We start from the raw sequence: 19,182 nt of genomic DNA on the forward strand, positions 1-19,182 counted from the left end.
CGCCCGCCCGGAGCGCGGCCCAGGTGGCGGCCCGCAGCTCCAGGTGGCTGCCCGCAGCGGTGAGAGGGCGAGCGGCGGCGCGGCGGCAGGCTGTCCGGGCGGCGCGGGGACCGGGGTTAGGGGAACGTCGGGAGGGCGGCTCGGTTTTTGCACTCACGTGACGGGCGGGGAGGTTGGGGTGGGGGCTGCGAGCTGGGTGGGCCCAGGCCCCCGAGAGCGAGGCGAGCTGTCCGGCCCCACCCCTGACTGGCCTGCGCGTCGCCGCGAAGGACCTTCCCTGGGGCTGGGGCTGGGGCCGGACCCGCCGCGCCGCTTCCCGGGGCAGCCCAGTCCTCCGCGGTGGCCCGCACGACCGCCGGAGCTGACAGGAGTTGTCTTCTCCGTAGGGCCGCGTCGAGAGGGTGAGAGTTCGCGCTTTCCGAAGGAGCTGCCTCCGCCTCGGCCTCTCGAGGTCCCGCCGCACCCGAGAGGATGGAGAGCCTCCCCCGAGGCCGCAGCAGGGCCCGCGAACCCACGCCAGCCAGCCCTCGTTAGCTGCTCGAAATTTGCGTTTTATCCGCCGCTTAGGCCTTGTCTCCCGAGCCAGTGGCTTCGTGGTTCCAAAGAAATGGAAGAAAAGGAGCGATGTGACCGATTCCATTCGGTCGTCTTACCTTGAGGCCTGGTTGGCATTTGCAGAGAGAAAATACAACAAGAAAATCGTTGGGTTTTTTTGGAGGGGGTGGAAGAAGGAAAACAAGGTCTTTGATTTTACATGGTTTTTTAAAACTTCTGCACTTTGACAGTGGCGGTGAAATACGCTAATCCAAAAGTTATCTTTTTGTTGAGAAGAGGGGGATTATTTTTCCTTTTGAGTCCAACCTTTTCTTCTCCCCGTGACAAAGCATAAATCATGGACACCAGAAAGTAAGGTGGACCTCAGGAATTCTCAAAAGACTGAGAAGCTTACATTCCTCCTCGGGAGGGAAGGGTGGGGTGGTTTTAGCCCTCTCTGGAACCTAAAAGGAAAAACATGAGTTGCGTGCCATGGAAAGGAGACAAGGTCAAATCTGAATCATTGGAGCTGCCCCAGGCAGCACCCCCACAAATCTACCATGAGAAACAGCGCAGGGAGCTCTGTGCTCTGCACGCCCTCAATAACGTCTTCCAGGACAGCAATGCCTTCACCCGGGAAACGCTGCAAGAGATTTTCCAGAGGTAGGAAACTCCCCTTTTCTTTGGGGTCTTTATACATATAGTTTTTGCTCTTTCTGAATTTCTGTGCATGGGGCAACTTCTCTGCTGCATAAACCTGGAAACTAACAGGTCTTATTAGCTAGATGCTGTTAGCAGGTGTAAGGGACACAGGAATGGGAAAGAGAATCAGGACCATTTACTGAGCACCTCCAGTGGGCTAGGGTCAGTGCTAAGAGCCTTAGTGGTGGTATCTCAAGGGATCCCCTCTACAGTCCACTGGAATGTGTAATTGTTTCCATTTTGTGGATAAAGACAGGGCTCAGAGAAGTTCAGTAATGTGCCCAAGGTAACATAACAAGAAATGAAGCCAAGGTTAAATCCAGGTTTGTTGCTGTGCTGTTGACCACTGTGATATTAATGCTGCTCAAGTCCTGCCCTCCAGGCATTTTAAGAGCCTAGAAGGGGAACCAGATAGGTACACACTCAATCACCTGTCATCAGAGTTGAAATGTTGTGGGTTCCATAAGAAAGTTCTTGCACAATACTCAGCTTCTCTATGAAGCCATGTGCTGGCCTTGGTGCTTTTTATATGTTGTTTTGTTTAGCTCTCTTAGTCGATTTACTATCTCTATTTTACTGATAAAGAAAGAGAAGGAAAGGTCAGGTAATGTCCAAACAGCTTTGAAGGAGCAAAGCTATAATTTGAAGCTGACTCTAGGTCCCCTCCCCTTTCTACTTCATTCCAGATGGCCTTGCTTATCTAGTTTGCAAAGTGCTACCAGACAGGTTGATAGAAGTTCAGCTTTTTTCTCTCAGCTTTGATGTTTTAAAATTTTTCTCTCAAAGAGTTTGAGAAATGGTTCGGCAGTGTTTGGATGAGCAGCATGTCTGCAGTCCATAGCAACTTTGGCAGTGAGCCTGTCTCACTACTCCAGCTTCTAAAGAGTTATCCTGCTCAGTTCTCAAGTGCGGAGAAAGCTCAGGAATTCATCAAGCGGTGCATGTTGGCAGTTACAGAAGATCCTTCTCTGACTCCATTCAGAGATGAAATTATGGTCCCAGGAGGGCCTGAATTACAGTTGAGAGCAACCTATCTGGGGCGATTTTTGAAGTATAGGTATGGACCATTTACCCTAAAAGACCAATAGGCCCTCTTTTAAAAGAATGTTAATCTTGTTGTGCTGACAAAGTTATAATGAGGGTAATTATTTTCTAAGGTCAATAATAACCATAGTAATGCCTTAGCAGGCATTGTGTCCTTTGCATCATAGCCATTACCTGGCAAGTTGAATGAACTCTGTTCAGGAAATAGGGCCCTGGGAGATGAGATAATTTGTCTCAGATTGTTGGAGGCCAGTCCTTTAGACTGCTTCCATTTGGCCAGCCATTAATACATCTTTACTCCTGATTGAATATTTGCAAATTATTTCCTAATTGAAGACTAGGGAGAAGGAAAAGACCCTGAGTGCTTGAATGTGCTTATTACTTTGAACTCTGACAATCTTACAACCTTATTAGGAGGGATCCTAGGAAACCAGAATTCACCTTAAGCAATTTACCAGTTTCACTCAACTGGCAAAAGTCAAGTACAAGATTCTGTGTGTCCATTCAGAAGTTTTTCACTTCGATAAATTTGGCCCAGGTCAACATGATGATAATCACTAACACAGACGAGCACTCACTCCATGCAGAGCACTGTTCTGAGTGCTTTCCTTGTGTTAACTTGCTCCTGACACCCATCTTACAAGGTAGATCCTGTTACTTCTGATTTTTTCAGATGAGGGAACAGAGACCTATTAATCGCAGGATTTGGGCCCAAGCTTTGTGAATGAAGGACCTGCTTTCCTAACTGCCTTGCTCCTTCCTGAATATTGGGAAGGGGTGTCAGAGCAATTATGTCATCAGTAGCTGTTCACCCTTCCAGGAAGTTGGGCCTGGGTCTGAAGATATGGACTGTGATTATAAGCTGTTCATGGATAATATCAGGACTCTTTCAGCTGTGTTTTCCCTGATTGAAAGAATGCTAAATATTTGCTAAACTCACATAGAACCAAAGTTCTGTTCCTGGCTTTTGAAGCTTTAGCAAGTTGTACTGCATTTTTCAGTTACCTGTCAGCATGATGTAAATGTCCATGTAAATACGAGAATATTTGTACTCTACCACTCGAGAGGTGGCATTCTGTACAGAGTATTTAATATGGGAAGATTCTGTGTGAGTACCCAGAAACAAAGAAGTGTGAAAGGAATCAGAGGGGAAAAAAAAGGGGGAGAAGAGGTGAGGGAGAGAGGATGGAATTTTTTAAGCAAACATTTACTAGCTGCCTGCAGTGTGCCAGGCACCACTCAGCACTGTAAAGAAAGCAAGCTGAAGAAGACTTAGCCACAGAGAAGTAATACAGCTCAGAACTGTACATTGACCCAGCTTGAGAATAGATTTAAGTGAATTAGAACTTTGGAATTTAGAGCAGTTTAAAGGGAAAAAGATAATCTGCCTGGATCTTAACAGAAAAGAGTAGTGTTGACAGTAATGTTAACTAGATAATTTTAACCCAGATCTAAAGTTCTGTGCTGTTTTGAAGATGTTGATAAATGGTAGAAATGGGGAAAAGTTTTTGATTAATGCTATTTGTTGAGAGGAAGTTCATCCTTGTAGTTGAATTCTAGCCAGGTAGAAGAAATACAAAAGCAGGGTGGAGTTGCAGTGCAGTTGTGGATATGAGATGACTCATGGTAGAAATGGAAATGAATAGGGATTTGGAAAGGACTGAACTAATGACAGCAACACAGGAACAGGGAAGAGACAGTCAGGTGTGACAGGCTCAGTCCAGGATTTGAAGATAGTGGTCACGATTGTAGTAATAGCAGAGAGGTTGGAAAGGATGAACAACTGAAATTGGAGACAAGATCAAACTATAAGGGATTATAGATACTGGTGAACATCCTCTACCACAGAGCAGCCCTTCTACCCCCCATTAAAAAGTCCCTGAGCACACATTTAAAGGGAGGAGCCACATTAAAGGTGTGGTGGTTGTAAACTGAGAAAACGTGTTGTTGAGTGTTAACCTCTAGAGATTTAAATTTTCTTATCCAAGGGTCAGGCAGACTCCTCATCGCCACCACCTACAGAATCCTTCGTTGTGCCTGGCCCTGTAATCTGTGCTTTATGTATTTAAAAATTTAAAAACCAGTTAGGAGGTCCCGAGCCATATTTTCTAAGGTCACACCTCTTCAGAACTGATAAAAAGGAAAAAATTGAAAGAAAAGGAATCTTGATGAAATGTTTCCACATCTCCTTTTCATTGAAACCTCAAACATCACCTTAGACAAACACAGTGGTAACCACAAGAGAGGACCAGAGCCTTAACTGAGGACGCAGACATCAGGGGAAAACTGGAACCCATCTTCTCACTTGTGGATGACTTCACGTCTCAGGGCTCTTACGTCTGCCTTGGTGACAAAAATGAGAGGCTAGTGTATAGTTCAGAATCTCTATGGAAATTATTAAGACAGTCTTTAACAGATCGCTGCGGAATCTCAAGAAAACATTCCACTGAGACAGTAGGATTCCCATGGGATTCAGCGGGAGCTGTATTGAGGTATCCAGGAGACTGTTGAGTGTAGCTTTAGGTTTAGAGGTGGATTCCTAGCTCTGCTACTTACTAGCTGTATATGACTGTTCAAGCCACCCTGACCTCTGTACCTCAGCTTCCTTGTTTACACTGCGGGGTTAATCTCAAGATTGTTGGAAGGATTACGTGATAAATCTCTTAAAAGTAGCTAACACAGTGGGCACCTGATTATTGTTAAAGTAAAAACAAGTACTGGTTTAATGGGCACAGTGGATAGATCCCACTTCTTCAAAAAATTTTTTGTCTTTTTTTTTTTTTTTGGCTGCACCCAGCCTGCGGCAGCTTAGTTTCCCAACCAGGGGTTGAACCCATGCTCCTGTACAGCAAGCACAGAGTGTGAACCACTGGACCACCAGGGAAGTCCCTGGATTCCACTTAGTCAAATGACTTCTCCTCTAGGATTGAGATGGAAACCATTCTTGGCCTTTCCTATATTGATTGGTTTGGCATACACATGGTTATTCAGTTGCTAGTGTCCAGCTATGAGAGATACAGTCACCTCTTCACTTTGGGCATTTATTTAGCCACTCCTCCGTCGGCTGTTCCATTGGACAAGTGTGAAATAACTGAATTCTTAAGTGGTCCTATAAGATAGGAATAGTTCCCATGTTTACAGGTAAGCTAACAGGCGTGGAGATTAAATCTCAAAATTGATACTGATGCTGCTTGGATGTGAACTCAAATATGTGTGGTCCTTAGATCGCTCTCTTTTTTCCAACTTTGAGTCAAGAAGGGTTTCATGGAAAAGGTTGGGTGTTAGGTGGAACTTGAAAAAGCTTTAGGATTTAGCTTGGAACAAGGACTAGGCTAAAGAAAAGAGGCCACACGGTCATGGTACCTGAAGTACACTAAGCCCAGTGAAAGGGAAACAGCACATCAAGTAGGCTGCGAGGGCCGGAGTTGGCCAACGAGGCAGCTGGCTCCATCAGCAGCTCTTATGTAAGTAACTGAAATGACACTTTGGTGAATGTGGCAGGAACATACAGGCTGAGTAGGTGGAAGGAGTGTTTGGAAGCACGGAGGTCAATTTGGGAACCTGTTTCAAAATATCCAGGTGTGAGATAAGGGGCCTCCAGTTAGGGGGAGAGAGTAGGAATAGACAGGCAAGGGTTTGAATCTGAGATAGAACATGTAGGACAAGGGGAAGACGCCCTTGGAAACTCTAGTCCTCAAAGATGCACTTCAAAAAACTGCAGTCAAGGATGTTTGGGAACTGAAACCTTTTACTACCCCGCCTCCCCAAACCCCACCCCCAACCGCTGTCTCCTGGAGACTCAAGGTAAATATTGGTTTTAGGGGTTTCAAGGAATCCTGCAGGAAACCTGTTTCCGTGATTCATTCAGCTACTGTACTGAGCACCTTTTGTGGTCCTTGGGAACACACTGAGGGGACAGCACTAAGGGTCAAGCCTCGTAGCGAGTTAGGTGGCAAAAGAGGTGGAAGACTTGGCAGTTTCTCTACTGGAACCTTCGTACATCTACTGGCTGGAGACTTCACTGAAGGGGTCGAGACACTGTTGAAAAGTTGGTGAAAGAAAGCAACTCGATATATCCTGAGATAGGCTTTCTTCCATAGGCTTTCTCATTTAATCTAAGTGCCCAAGAGTGCACTGAGAGCCTTTATCCTATCAAGGTACATTTTAGACCCAAGCCAAGGGACTTGGCTGGCCTTTCCTCTTATTAGCCCACAGGCAAGTCAGAAAACATGTCCAGTAGTAACCTGGGCTGTAATTAAATTGGAGCAGGTGGATGTAAGAGGAAATGACTGGGAGAAAGTTAAGGTTGGCTGGTGAGAAAAGGTCTCTAGGGCAGTAACACTTGAGACCCACGTGATGAGGAGCAGGCCGAGTGGAGATGTAGGGGAAGAGCATTCCAGACATCGGAGACAGTGAGTGCAGAGGCCCGAAAGAGAGAGCTTGTGTGTCCAGGTAGTAGACAGAAGGTCTTTGTGCTGGGAGGTAGTGATGAGGTCAGCAGAATCCTAAGGGTCTTACAGACCTGCCAATGTCATTTAGATCGTATTTAAGTGCTTTGGGAGCCTTGGAGGATTTAAGCATCGGCAAGAGTATGTTGGAAAAATACCGGTATGGTTGCTGTGTGTAGAGTCTAAGATCTCTTAAGTTTTTAGAGTTGACTGCAAGATCTGATTCTCTTCTGGAGATGGCAGTTAGCAGCCTCCTAGATAGCCACTCTCCACCTGTATGACGACGTCTCCTTGGGGTGAGATGTGTGCTGCCCCACCTTTCTGCAGGTCCTGGCCTGCGCAGCCGGTGAAAGCAAATTAATAAGGTCGGAAATGCCTCCAGAACTGACCTTATCTGAAGATGGAGGAGTGGCTAAAGAGGCCTGACTCAAAGATGGCTTAAAGCCAGCGGACGAACCAGACTGCAGTTGAGTTTTGCTTGTCTGGTGTCAAAAGTATTTTTCAGTTGGTGTATTTTCTTTCAAATTCCAGTATTTCACACACGTGTATATTTGGAATACCTTTAGGTGGTTCATGCATTTCAGTTTAATACTGTTTTTAGTCACTTTCCCTGTGGCCCCATTTCATACATTGATGTTACCTGTGTGTAGGCCTTTGAGTATTTAATAATTAATAATTACCAAGTATGCAGGCCTTAAATAGAAAGCATTTAAATTGTAAAAAATAAAACTAATGACAGATACTACCCATGCACATCAAAATATCAAATCCTATTTTCTAATGTTAAAGGCTGTATCAAAGCAGGAAGATCAGCAAAGAAGATTTCAGAAAAGGGAAGTCTGGGGATTTCATAAATGAGAGATTTTTCTTTATATCCATTGAATTCACTATAGACACACTTTCTAAATGGCAGGCAGATAGGCGCCACCACTGCTGAATTATTGTTTTGCATCAAAAGAAAGATAAATCCCTAGACAGCAGGAGCCCAGACTACAAAATACTTTAGTAAAAAACTGGTTACACTAACTTGAGTGGACGGCAACAGGCTTCCAGGGGCAGTGGTGTAAAGTGTCTTCTGTCCCTGCCAGTGTGGGGCCAGGAGGGCTTGGGCTGGCCAGCCAATCTCAGCTTCCCTCCTGTCGCATTTGCAGGTTATCGCCAAACACCATGGTGACCCCCCACAAGAAGAGCATGCTGGGAAATGGGAACTACGATGTGAACGTCATTATGGCAGCACTTCAGACCAAAGGCTATGAAGCTGTTTGGTGGGACAAGCGCAGGTAATCGAACCAGGCTTGACTTGAAGGGATCTGACACTCAGCCGGAAAGGAAGCCAGTGGTGGGGTTACAGCCAGGGAATCCTGGGGAGCTGGCTGACACCGTGGAGCCTGACTCTGTTTCTGTTCTGCAGAGATGTTGGCGCCATTGCTCTCACAAACGTTATGGGCTTCATTATGAACCTGCCCTCCAGCCTGTGCTGGGGTCCCCTGAAGCTGCCACTCAAAAGGCAGCACTGGATCTGTGTTCGAGAGGTGGGAGGTGCCTACTACAACCTCGACTCCAAACTGAAGATGCCTGAATGGATTGGAGGCAAGAGTGAGCTCAGGTACCTGTGTGGCTGGTGTAGTGGCAGGTTGAACTTACCTTTGGGTATTTGACAAGGCAAGTGTGAAAATTCCTAGCTCTGTGGATTCTCTCCCTGTTGTTACTTAGAATCATAGGGTCTTAGATTTAAAAGACCTGAATCTTCATGGCCCCAGAGGATGTTAAGTCCCCTCGTAGAGAAGTGCCATTACCTTGGATGCTGGCTTTCTGGTTTGGTGGGACTGCCCTTGTAACATTCTTCAACTTAGACAGTTGTAACAGTATAGCTGCCAGTTCAGAGAAACGAAGACAGACATTTGGGCCACAGAGGGCTAAATTTTCTTAGGACCAAAGAAAGAATCTTTTTTTTTTTTTTTTTTTTACAATTAAAAGTTCTTAAGAATACTTGGGGCTCTCTTCCTCACAGAACTAGCTACTGTTGGCAGTAATACATGAGGATGAGCAAAAGTTCAGATTGGAAATATAATTGGAAAGATTGAGAGGTAACCAAACCTGGAGTGCTCCAACACGACTAGACTGTGTTCAGGACTGCCAAGGGTATAAATAACAAGGTTACTGCCTGGCAGTGAACATGTGGCCCCAAGACTGGCATTTGCAATTTTACTAGCATTTCATTTTCTCTTTGATGTACCCTTTTTTTCCTGTAGGAAATTTCTAAAACATCATTTGCGAGGAAAGAACTGTGAACTCCTGCTGGTGGTACCAGAAGAGGTGGAGGCCCATCAGAGTTGGAGGGCTGACGTGTGATGCACCCCCAGCCAGCCTCCTGCCACCTCAGCCCCCTGAAACCCTCCGTGCTGTGCTGCGGCCTCTACCGTGGGTCTGCCCTTGCCACTTCCCCAAACATCTCATCGGGTTTTTTTTCCCCTCTGATTTGACAGTGCAATAGGACAGACATGGGGACTGTTAGAAGGACCAACCAGCGTTACTTGCTCCTGGAAAAGGAAAGCAGGAGCTCTGTGTGCTTAGGGTGAGCTGTGGAGACCTTGGTTTTATTTTAGAGAGGAGAAAGGAAGGTGGGTCTCAGCTGCCTCTCCCGGTTTCTGTGAGGGCTTGGCAGAGGCTCTGCTGGAGTACATTGCTGCTCTGACCCCCGGGGGACGCTGCCTCCCCGTCCCCTTGCCTGGCAGCCAGTGAGTCTGAACACAGTCCAGACAAAGCCCATGGGACTGGCTTGAAGGCCTCAGAGCAGAAAGGCCTCTCAGGAAACCATCTCCAGAGCTGCAGCAGCCGCACAGCATGCTATCTCCAGCCCTCAATGCCACCCTGACCCCGTTTTTAAGAGTGGTTTATGGCCATCCTTGAAGTCTGATAATGAAAAGTTCTCTAATATTCCATGCTGGGTGGTTGAATCCTGCAATATTCTAACATGACAGGGTGAGCTAGATACCTAAGAGGATGTGGCCAAAGCCAGGCTGGGGACAGGCACAGACAGCCTGTCTGCCTCACTCCAGCTTCGTCCCTGCCACTTCACTGCACTGGTTAGGAGGTTTGGGGACACAAGACAGGCCAAAGGGCAGTTTTCCCAGCTGACCCGCCCTGGCAAAATCAGAAAAAAATAAGACTGCCTTCACCATCAAATTCTACTAGTTTGAGACAGTGTTGGGCAAGGGAAGTATTGTGAAGCTAAGCCCTCAGAGATTTGAGCAGCTCAAATTAGTAGAAGTCTTAGGCTTGGATTCACTCTGGTGACCAGAAGCAGAGCCCTCACATTGGGTAGATATGTGCATTCTGCTTAGGACCTGGGTTTGTCATCTCTCTGGAGTCTCCTTTACAGATCAACTGAGAATTGAACCCCCCCTCAACCTCTTTAAATAGCTATAGGCCACTTTTCTCCTGGTAACTTTGGAAAACGGAAGGAAAAGTGTTAGACTACACCGCCTGTCACCAAAGGGGCCGTGGTGGTCTCAAGGCAGGAGGTAGGCAGAGGTGGCCTGTTCAGCCCTTCACAGATCAGTGGTCTTGGCAGGTGAGAGCTGCCCCACTGGCCAGACTCCTCTCCAGCAGCAGAGCCAGCCTGGGGCTTGCATGTCCAGCCTGAGCAAGCTTAACGGGACGAAGCTGAGGCTTTCTCCTCACTGACTGGAGTGCATGTTTACACCAGCACTTTTTCTGCACATGTATCTTCAATCCCACAAGGCCAGTTTTTTAACGCTGAGTAACAGAGGCCACCAAGCAGCTATTGCGTTTCACCCTCTCAGCAAGTGGCCACAGTGTCTTCTGCACCATTTTCTACACCAGACCTGCTTGGCACCACAGGGAGCTCGTCACCCCTGCACAATGACATTCCAACCACCACCAGCCAGAAGTTACAGCCAACCTTGCTGACTGTCACAAGCAGGACCTTGGGTCCATTGGCACTGTCAGTGATGTAAGCCATTTCCTGGGAGGAGGAGGAGAACTCGCCACCAGTCTGCTTGGGCCCGTGCAGAAGGCACTTCAAAGGAGTCCTCGCACTTGGAGGCCATAAGCCAATGGGATATGCAAAGACGCTTAACCATTTCAGGGCTGGTTCCTCTGTTCATATCCAATTCTGGTGCTTAGGAACAGGGACCTATGCTGATGCCCAAGGGCAGAAAGCCCCACTTCCTTTAAGGAAGTGGGCAGGCCTGACCCTGATGCCCAGTAAGGGGCAACCCTAGGCTTTTTGTTTTTTCTTGCTTTTATTCCTTTTTGTTGGCCTTGTGCTGGGTTTGTTTACAAAAGATGTATTTTGTTTAACCAAATATTAAAAATGGAAAACTCCATACATAAATTTCATATGTCTGAATCCTGTAACCATGTACATTTTAAAATGTGAACTTTAGTTTTAAAAGGCATTCACAACTGCTCTAAGTCCTCTTTCAGAGACATACTGTGCTTTGGTCAAACCTCTCACTTCAAAAATCCAGACAGAAGATTCACCAAGTACGACTTGATTCAAAAGAAATCTAAGACATTTCTCAATTTAACTTAAAAACTAGGCTCCACAATATGAAGAACCCTAACCTTCATCTAAGTACAAGTTTTCTTTACTGACAAGTCATATTTTTCCCTGATTAACAAGTAGATCATGTATTTCAAGAGGGCCTGGGAGGCCCCAGCATCAGGTACATTGCAGGATTCTAAGTGGGGCTGTCTCAATTTGAATTCAGATCAGGCATTTTCTGTTCAGCCTGGAGCAGATCATTTAACCTTTCTGGGACTGTTTTCTTCTGCAAAATGAGAATACTACCACCTCCTAAATTGTATAATACGGTTCCAGCCACCCACATGAAAGGCTTAGTATTGTTACTAGCACAATGCCAATAAAAATGTTAAGTGGAAAAACTACAGATTTCAAAGACAGGGCTACAGCTGGATTCACTATTAAGAGCTCATCAGCAATTACAGTTGATCCTCAAACAGCACAGGTTTGAACTAAGTGGGTCGACTCTATACATGAAATTTTTTCCATGACTGCTACAGTACCACAACCTGTGGTTGAACTGCAGACACAGGGTCACTGAAAAAAGAAACGCACAGACTTGACTGCATGGAGGGTTAGTCCCCCCAACCCTTTATTTTTCAAGGGTCAGTTGTATTTTTTAAAAAAGAACCAACCCAAGCTGTACTTGCTCCCTTCCTATCCCTGGACTAGAAATCAATACTGTCATTCTTTACAAGTCCTTTGCAACTTTCTCTTTTTCTGGACTTGCTGCATGGCCATGTGGAATCCTGGTTTCCTGACCAGGGATCAAACCTGTACCCCTTGCAGTGCAAGTGCCGAGTTGTAACTGCTGAACCACTAGAGCATTCGCCAGGTGGCTCAGTGGTCAAGAATCCGCCTGTCAGTGCAGTTACGATCCCTGGGTCAGGAAGATCCTGGAACCCACTCCAGTATTCTTGCCTGGGAAATCCCATAAATAGAGGAGCCTGGCAGGCTACAGTCCATGGGGTCGCAAAGAGTCAAACATGACCTAGTGACTGAAACGACGTCATTGTAGACTGCAAGTACATGAACCCTATCCTCTGTTGGCAGACCCGAAAGTGATTGCTGGAACTCAGGTTCTTGGACAAAGAGGAATTTTTTACCTTTTTGGCCTTAAGGAGTCAGTCAGTATTAAATGGTGCTGCTGGCTTAGATGAGAAAACATGAGAGGCAGCTTCTTTGTCCTGCTAAAATGGTCCCAGTAACTTCCAGGTATGTATCACAAGCACTTGGAAGACATTTTTTTGTTGGAATCATTTTTTTTTAATATTTAAATACAAAATGTGAGCACTGACTTTTTTTTCCTTTTTAGACACACATACACACAAGTCTAACAGCCAAAATATTGGAGGAAATGAGCTCCTGCTCTGTCCTCCAGTCCCCATCTGGTGGCTGAAGCTGCCAGCCCTCCCTCCATCCTTTCCAACATACACAGAAATTCACAGTGGCTGCTTTGCAGCAGAGCTGTAATTAACGCATTTTGTATTTTATCTTGTGTGCACATCCCTCGCCAACATCTCCATTCTATTAACGGTCAGGAGCACATCCTTCACGGCATCAGTTCCCACCCCAGCAACGGAATAGTGAGATCTTCCACCAGGAGTAATTTAGTGAGGGGGGTGGGTGGCCAGACCTGGAGTAACCGTCTGCGTTGCTGCACTCTGATATCAGCATTGAGGAGAGAAATAAGTCAGGACAGTGGAGGGCACAGCTGCAAGTGAGGAGTCTCCACGAGCCAATGTGGGGATAATTCCTGCCACCAGGTTTATACAGCAATGTGCCAAAGTTAAAAAAAAAAAAAAAAAATCCAATAATCAGCAGTTCAAACACTATTGAATTTTCAAACTTCTTCCCACCAAGACAGGTCAAATATAGCAGTAGCAATCTAGATTTTTCCAGGAAGTGAAGGTAGAGCCCCGGGCATTCCTCCTGACAGCCCTGTATTAGGCCCTAGAAGTATCTGGAAAAGAAAAGGAGTAGTGTAAGGCATTGTACAGACCCAAGGGTCTCATTTTCATCATACCTGTCTGGGCAGACAAAGTCTACGAAAACAGTGTTGCGAAAACAATGCTCAGGTACCCAAAGGGCTTGGGCCAGATCCCAATCCTGCATGGCACATTAACTGCCCTACCCAGGTGCTGGAGGAATAAACAAACTTGTGTCACCACTGCTGGCAAAAAGCCCAGGGTCTGGGCCCACCTGCCGTTGCTGCAGCTGCTGCTGTTGCTCCATCTGCAACTTCTCAGTTTCAAAGACGACCGGAAGAACCAGGATCATGAAGGAAGTAGTTCCAATCCACAAGGCTGCCCTGGAAAACCTGCACAGGGAGCGTGAGCGTGACGGCGAGACAAAGACAGACATGTCCCCCAAGCACGGACTAGTAACCAAACCTCTCACCCTGCACACACCTACGTTTTTGATAAACGTGTTCCACCCAACCCCTGCACCGTACTCCTGCCACAAACAGGAGAAGCAGGTCTGGGGGCTGTACGTTTAATAAGAGTCTGAACTGAGTTCTCACAATGCTGCTTTTATTACACATTATCTCACATAATCTGATCCTCACAATGACCCCCACCCGAGAAGAAGCCTCACTTTACAGAAGAGAAAATCAAGACCAAGAAAGGTTAGGGTGGCACCAATCCAAGGTCACTCAGTGATCTAGGTGGCCTCCAGCCCAGGTTTGCTGCTTCCAAAGCCCGTGTTCATTCAGGGCACCTCGATCACGCCAGGCACATCCCAATGTCTTGGCCCTTGTCCCTTACCTGTACATTTTTTGAGCCACGAAGAGGGAGAGATCAAAAGTGGCTCCAGCCGCGGACCGGACCCTCTCCGGGAACATCTCCGTCAGACCCCACAGTCTCTCCGATAGGGTTTCATCTAGCTGTGGTGGAGGAGGCGTGGATATGGGCCGAAGCTGCGGCGACCACCCCCCAACGCCGGGACACCCGGTCCCAGCAGGGCCTCACCCCGCCTCCCGGAGACGCCTCCGCTGGGACCTCTCCGGGCTCCGCGAGGCGCCTTCGTCCAGATTCCGCAGCACGCGGATCCCACACCCCCACTCCCTGCCCACACCTCCCAGCCCCTCTGCTTTGCGGCGCTCAGTACCTCCTCGTCGTCTTCCTCCTCCAGCTCCTCCTCAGGCTTCTCGGCATCGCCTTTCGGAAGCAATTCGTCTGGGGACAGAGGCGCCCCAGGCCCGGCGGCGGCAGCAGCCATGGCTGTAGGGGGACACCGGAATCGGAAGAGAAGAGGCGAGTGCAGCGCCGAAGGCGGCTAGAGCAGCTCTTCCGGGAGCCGGAGCTTGGCGGACTGGGGAAGAGCGCCGCCCTCTGGCCGATTGACTTCACCGGCCTTGAAAAGGCGGACGGAAACTTGACACAACTGGAAAACTTGTTAAGGCAGAGTGGGCTGTGCCCGCGGTAATTCTGTTCAGTGGGCTTAGGGTGAGCCCGGAAATCTGCATTTTATTAATAACAAGGCTCCCAAATATCACACTTCAGTTCAGTCGCTCAGTCGTGTCCGACTCTTTGCAACCCCATGAATTGCAGCTCGCCAGACCTCCCTGTCCATCACCAACTCCCGGAGTTCACTCAAACTCATGTCCATCGAGTCGGTATATCACACTTAGGCCAACACTAGAAAGCAAAATGGCTGTCTGGGGAGGCCTTACAAATAGCTGTGAAAAGAAGAGAGGCAAAAAGCAAAGGAGAAAAGGAAAGATATAAGCATCTGAATGCAGAGTTCCAAAGAATAGCAAGGAGAGATAAGAAACCCTTCTTCAGCGATCAATGCAAAGAAATAGAGGAAAAGAACAGAATGGGAAAAACTAGAGATCTCTTCAAGAAAATTAGAGATATCAAGGGAACATTTCATGCAAAGATGGACTTGATAAGGGACAGAAATGGTATGGACCTAACAGAAGCAGAAGATATTAAGAAGAGGTGGCAAGAACACACAGAACTGTACAAAAAAGATCTTCACGACCCAGATAATCACGATGGTGTGATCACTCATCTAGAGCCAGACATCCTGGAATGTGAACTCAAGCGGGCCTTAGAAAGCATCACTATGAACAAAGCTAGTGGAGGTGATGGAATTCCAGTTGAGCTGTTTCAAATCCTGAAAGATGATGTTGTGAAAGTGCTGCACTCAATATGCCAGCACATTTGGAAAACTCAGCAATGGCCACAGGACTGGAAAAGGTCAGTTTTCATTCCAATCCCAAAGAAAGGCAATGCCAAAGAATGCTCAAACTACCGCACAGTTGCACTCATCTCACAAGCTAGTAAAGTAATGCTCAAAATTCTCCAAGCCAGGCTTCAGCAATACGTGAACTGTGAACTTCCAGATGTTCAAGCTGGTTTTAGAAAAGGCAGAGGAACCAGAGATCAAATTGCCAACATCCGCTGGATCATGGAAAAAGCAAGAGAGTTCCCGAAAAACATCTATTTCTGCTTTACTGACTATGCCAAAGCCTTTGACTGTGTGGATCACAATAAACTGTGGAAAATTCTGAAAGAGATGGGAATACCAGACCACCTGACCTGCCTCTTGAGAAATCTGTATGCAGGTCAGGAAGCAACAGTTAGAACTGGACATGGAACAGACTGGTTTCAAATAGGAAAAAGAGTACGTCAAGGCTGTATATTGTCACCCTGCTTATTTAACTTCCTGGCTTCCCTGGTGGTTCAGAGGTTAAAACATCTACCTGCAATGAAGGAGACCTGGGTTCGGTCCCTGGGTCAGGAAGATCCCCTGGAGAAGGAAATGGCAACCCACTCCAGTATTCTTGTCTGGAGAATCCCATGGACGGAGGAGCCTGGTGGGCTACAGTCCACGGGGTCGCATAGAGTCGGATACGACTGGGCGACTTCATCTCACTTATTTAACTTATATGCAGAGTACATCATGAGAAATGCTGGACTGGAAGAAGCACAAGCTGGAATCAAGATTGCCAGGAGCAATATCAATAACCTCAGATATGCAGATGACACCACCCTTATGGCAGAAAGTGAAGAGGAACTAAAAAGCCTCCTGATGAAAGTGAAAGAGGAGAGTGAAAAAGTTGGCTTAAAGCTCCTCAACATTCAGAAAACGAAGATCATGGCATCCAGTCCCATCACTTCATGGGAAATAGATGGGGAAACAGTGGAAACAGTGTCAGACTTTACTTTTTTGGGCTCCAAAATCACTGCAGATGGTGATTGCAGCCATGCAATGAAAAGACGCTTACTCCTTGGAAGAAAAGTTATGACCAACCTAGATAGCATATTGTAAAGCAGAGACATTACTTTGCCGACTAAGGTCCGCCTAGTCAAGGCTATGGTTTTTCCAGTAGTCATGTATGGATGTGAGAGTTGGACTGTGAAGAAGGCTGAGTGCTGAAGAATTGATGCTTTTGAACTGTGGTGTTGGAGAAGACTCTCTAGAGTCCCTTGGACTGCAAGGAGATCCAACTAGTCCATTCTGAAGGAGATCAGCCCTGGGATTTCTTTGGAAGGAATGATGCTAAAGCTGAAACTCCAGTACTTTGGCCACCTCATGGGAAGAGTTGACTCATTGGAAAAGACTCTGATGCTGGGAGGGATTGGGGGCAGGAGGAGAAGGGGACAACAGAGGACGAGATGGCTAGATGGCATCACGGACTCGATGGACGTGAGTTTGGGTGAACTCCGAGAGTTGTTGATGGACAGGGAGGCCTGGCGTGCTGCGATTCATGGGGTCGCAAAGAGTCGGACACGACTGAGCGACTGAACTGAACTGTGACTCTGTTTTAACTAGACCTCCTTGTTGCTGTTGTTGCTTAGTTGCTATGTCCTGTCTGACTCTGTGTGTCCGACCCCATGGTCTGCAGCACACTAGGCTTCTCTGTCCTCCACTCTCCTAGAGTTTGCTCAAATTCATGTCAATTGAGTCGGTGATGCCATCCAACCATCTCATCCTCTGTTGTCCCCTTCTTCTCCTGCCCTCAATCTTTCCCAGCATCAGGGTCTTTCCCAAAGAGTTGGCCCTTCGAGTCAGGTGGCCAAATATTGGAGCTTCAGCTTCAGCATCAATCCTTGCAATGAATATTCAGAGTTGATTTCTTTTAGGACTGACTGGTTTGGGAGACCTCCTTGGGAGATAGATAGACTGTCTGGGGACCTCCTAGATATTCCTTCTTAATCTCATCAAGGGTCACAACTCTTTAGGAGATAGCCTTCCTTTTTTAAAAAAGTTTCTATTATTTTTGGCCTTGAGCCACGTGGGATCTTAAGTTCCCAGACCAGGGATCGAACCTGTACCCTCTGCAGTGGAAGAGCAAAGACTTAACCACTGGACCCCCAGGGAAGTCTAAATAACCTTCCTTCTTAATCTTGTAAAATGCCATGATGACCCATTGATCTGGATTGTGTAAACTGTCCCTAATTGGGCCTTATGGAACTTCCTTAGTGGTCCAGTGGATACAACTCTGTGCTCCCAATACAGGAAGCCAAGGTTTGATCCCTGGTCTGAGAACTAAGACCTCACATACTGCAAATACTGAGTTGGACTACCACAATGAAGACCCAATGCAGCCAAAATAAATAAATATATAAAAATAAAATCTAAAAACAAAAAAACCCCCACAAAACCCAATAACAGGGGACTTCCCAGGTGGTCCAGTGGTTAAGACTGGGCTTCCACTGCGAGGGGGCAGGGCACAGGTTCGATCCTTGATGGTGGTGATGGTTGTACAATAGGAGGAACGTATTAATACGACTTAACTGTATGCTTTAACAAAGATGGTCATTTTTATGTGTTTTGCCACCTATAAAAACTTTTTAATTAAAAGCCAAAATGTCAGAACAACAACAAAAAAGATCAGAACTATCCTCCAAAAATCTCCCTAGAAGTGTCGGGGGTAGGGAAGGGCATCTTCTTACCCCAACCCAAGAGTGAATTCGAGGAGGAGCTGCTGGGGAGGACGGAGGGGAAGCGTCATTGATTATCTTAAGGAGAAATGGCTCTGTGGAAGCAAAGGGGACACATGAGGACGGATGGCAGCCCAGAGCCTCCGCTGAGGGACAAGCTGCGGGTGCCATCAAGTGAGGAGTGATGGCCCATGCTGGGTACAAGGGTGACTCTGCCATCCGGATCGAGCTGAGCTGTTCTAGAACCCTGCCCCCAGCTCCTCTTATCCCCTATCCCTCAACTCCATAGCTCCCACCTTTCCTCTCTCTCTCGTGTCCAAATGTGAAACTGGCAATACGGTAGTGCCTAATTTGGTTTGGTTCAGTCAGTGAGGGACATAGATCCCTTTGAGAATTTTACAAAAGTTCTAAGTACCCTCTCCCAGGAAACCATACACATCAGCCTATATCTGTACAGTTATGCATATGGATCCCCTTATTAGGCCTCAAGCTGTAAATTTTTTTAGCATTTCTTTATTTTTGGCTGTGCCAGGTCTTCATTGCTGCTTGGGGGCTTTCTCTAGTTGTAGTGAGAGTGGGCTACTATCTGTTGAGGTGCGCGGGCTTCCTGTTGTGGTAGCTTCTCTTGTGTGGACCACAGGCTCTAGGCTGGCTTAGTTGCCATGAGACACATGGGATCCTCCCAGAGCACAGATCAAACCTGTGTCCCCAGCATTGGCAGGTGGATTCTTAACCACTGACCACCAGGGAAACCACTTCTCTGGTTTTTTGCTCTCCCTCCCTCACACCCACAGAACTTTCTATCTCAGCTCTTCAGTAACAGTTCTTCCCTAATGACACTCAGCTCACAAATTTACAAGACGGTTGCAGTGATTACAAATGATAGTAAACATTAAGTAGACAGCACTATTTACTTGGGTGCCCCCTCCAAGTAGTAGATTTAGTCAATAAAGCTTGGAGGAGGAAGCATTTTAGCCAGCATCTGATAGATGTATCTGACAGA

The 19,182-nt window shown here is 46.9% G+C and overlaps 2 protein-coding genes across 4 annotated transcripts in view; one reads left to right on the top strand and one right to left on the bottom strand.

Moving 5' to 3' along the window:
• The window catches only part of JOSD1 (Josephin domain containing 1), a 16,250-nt gene extending 3,179 nt beyond the window's left edge, over positions 1–13,071 (top strand). Inside the window, exons 1-5 of one of the 3 annotated variants that reach the window (XM_040233324.1) lie at positions 3–59; positions 387–1,197; positions 7,880–8,008; positions 8,140–8,334; positions 8,981–13,071. In XM_040233324.1, coding sequence (XP_040089258.1) covers positions 1,013–1,197; positions 7,880–8,008; positions 8,140–8,334; positions 8,981–9,080 — 609 coding nt within the window. In that variant the 5' untranslated portion in view covers positions 3–59; positions 387–1,012 and the 3' untranslated portion in view covers positions 9,081–13,071. Of the gene's footprint in view, positions 1–2; positions 60–328; positions 1,198–7,879; positions 8,009–8,139; positions 8,335–8,980 lie in introns of those variants that run through there. The other 2 variants (XM_040233321.1, XM_040233323.1) reach the window with 2 other exon arrangements.
• TOMM22 (translocase of outer mitochondrial membrane 22) lies at positions 12,654–14,543 on the bottom strand. Its single transcript, XM_040233337.1, has 4 exons — positions 14,392–14,543; positions 14,049–14,167; positions 13,483–13,600; positions 12,654–13,243 (listed from the first exon to the last, which is right to left on the bottom strand). Exons 1-4 carry the CDS (start codon positions 14,500–14,502, stop codon positions 13,169–13,171), a joined length of 423 nt encoding a protein of 140 aa, XP_040089271.1. The 5' UTR covers positions 14,503–14,543; the 3' UTR covers positions 12,654–13,168.
• Positions 14,544–19,182: the final 4,639 nt, after the last annotated feature.

The sequence above is a fragment of the Oryx dammah genome, unplaced genomic scaffold (genome assembly GCF_014754425.2).
Source record: "Oryx dammah isolate SB20612 unplaced genomic scaffold, SCBI_Odam_1.1 HiC_scaffold_29, whole genome shotgun sequence".
NCBI lineage: Eukaryota > Metazoa > Chordata > Mammalia > Artiodactyla > Bovidae > Oryx > Oryx dammah.

Bases quoted from the DNA above. Each gene is read 5' to 3' on its own strand.
- TOMM22 (XM_040233337.1), bottom strand. From the start codon at position 14,502: ATGGCTGCTGCCGCCGCCGGGCCTGGGGCGCCTCTGTCCCCAGACGAA. The intron at 14,168-14,391 runs GTACTGAGCGCC...CCTCCACCACAG, and splicing joins AGGAGGAAGACGACGAGGAG to CTAGATGAAACCCTATCGGA. The intron at 13,244-13,482 runs GTGGGCCCAGAC...TTTCTTTTCCAG, and splicing joins AGCAGCTGCAGCAACGGCAG to ATACTTCTAGGGCCTAATAC.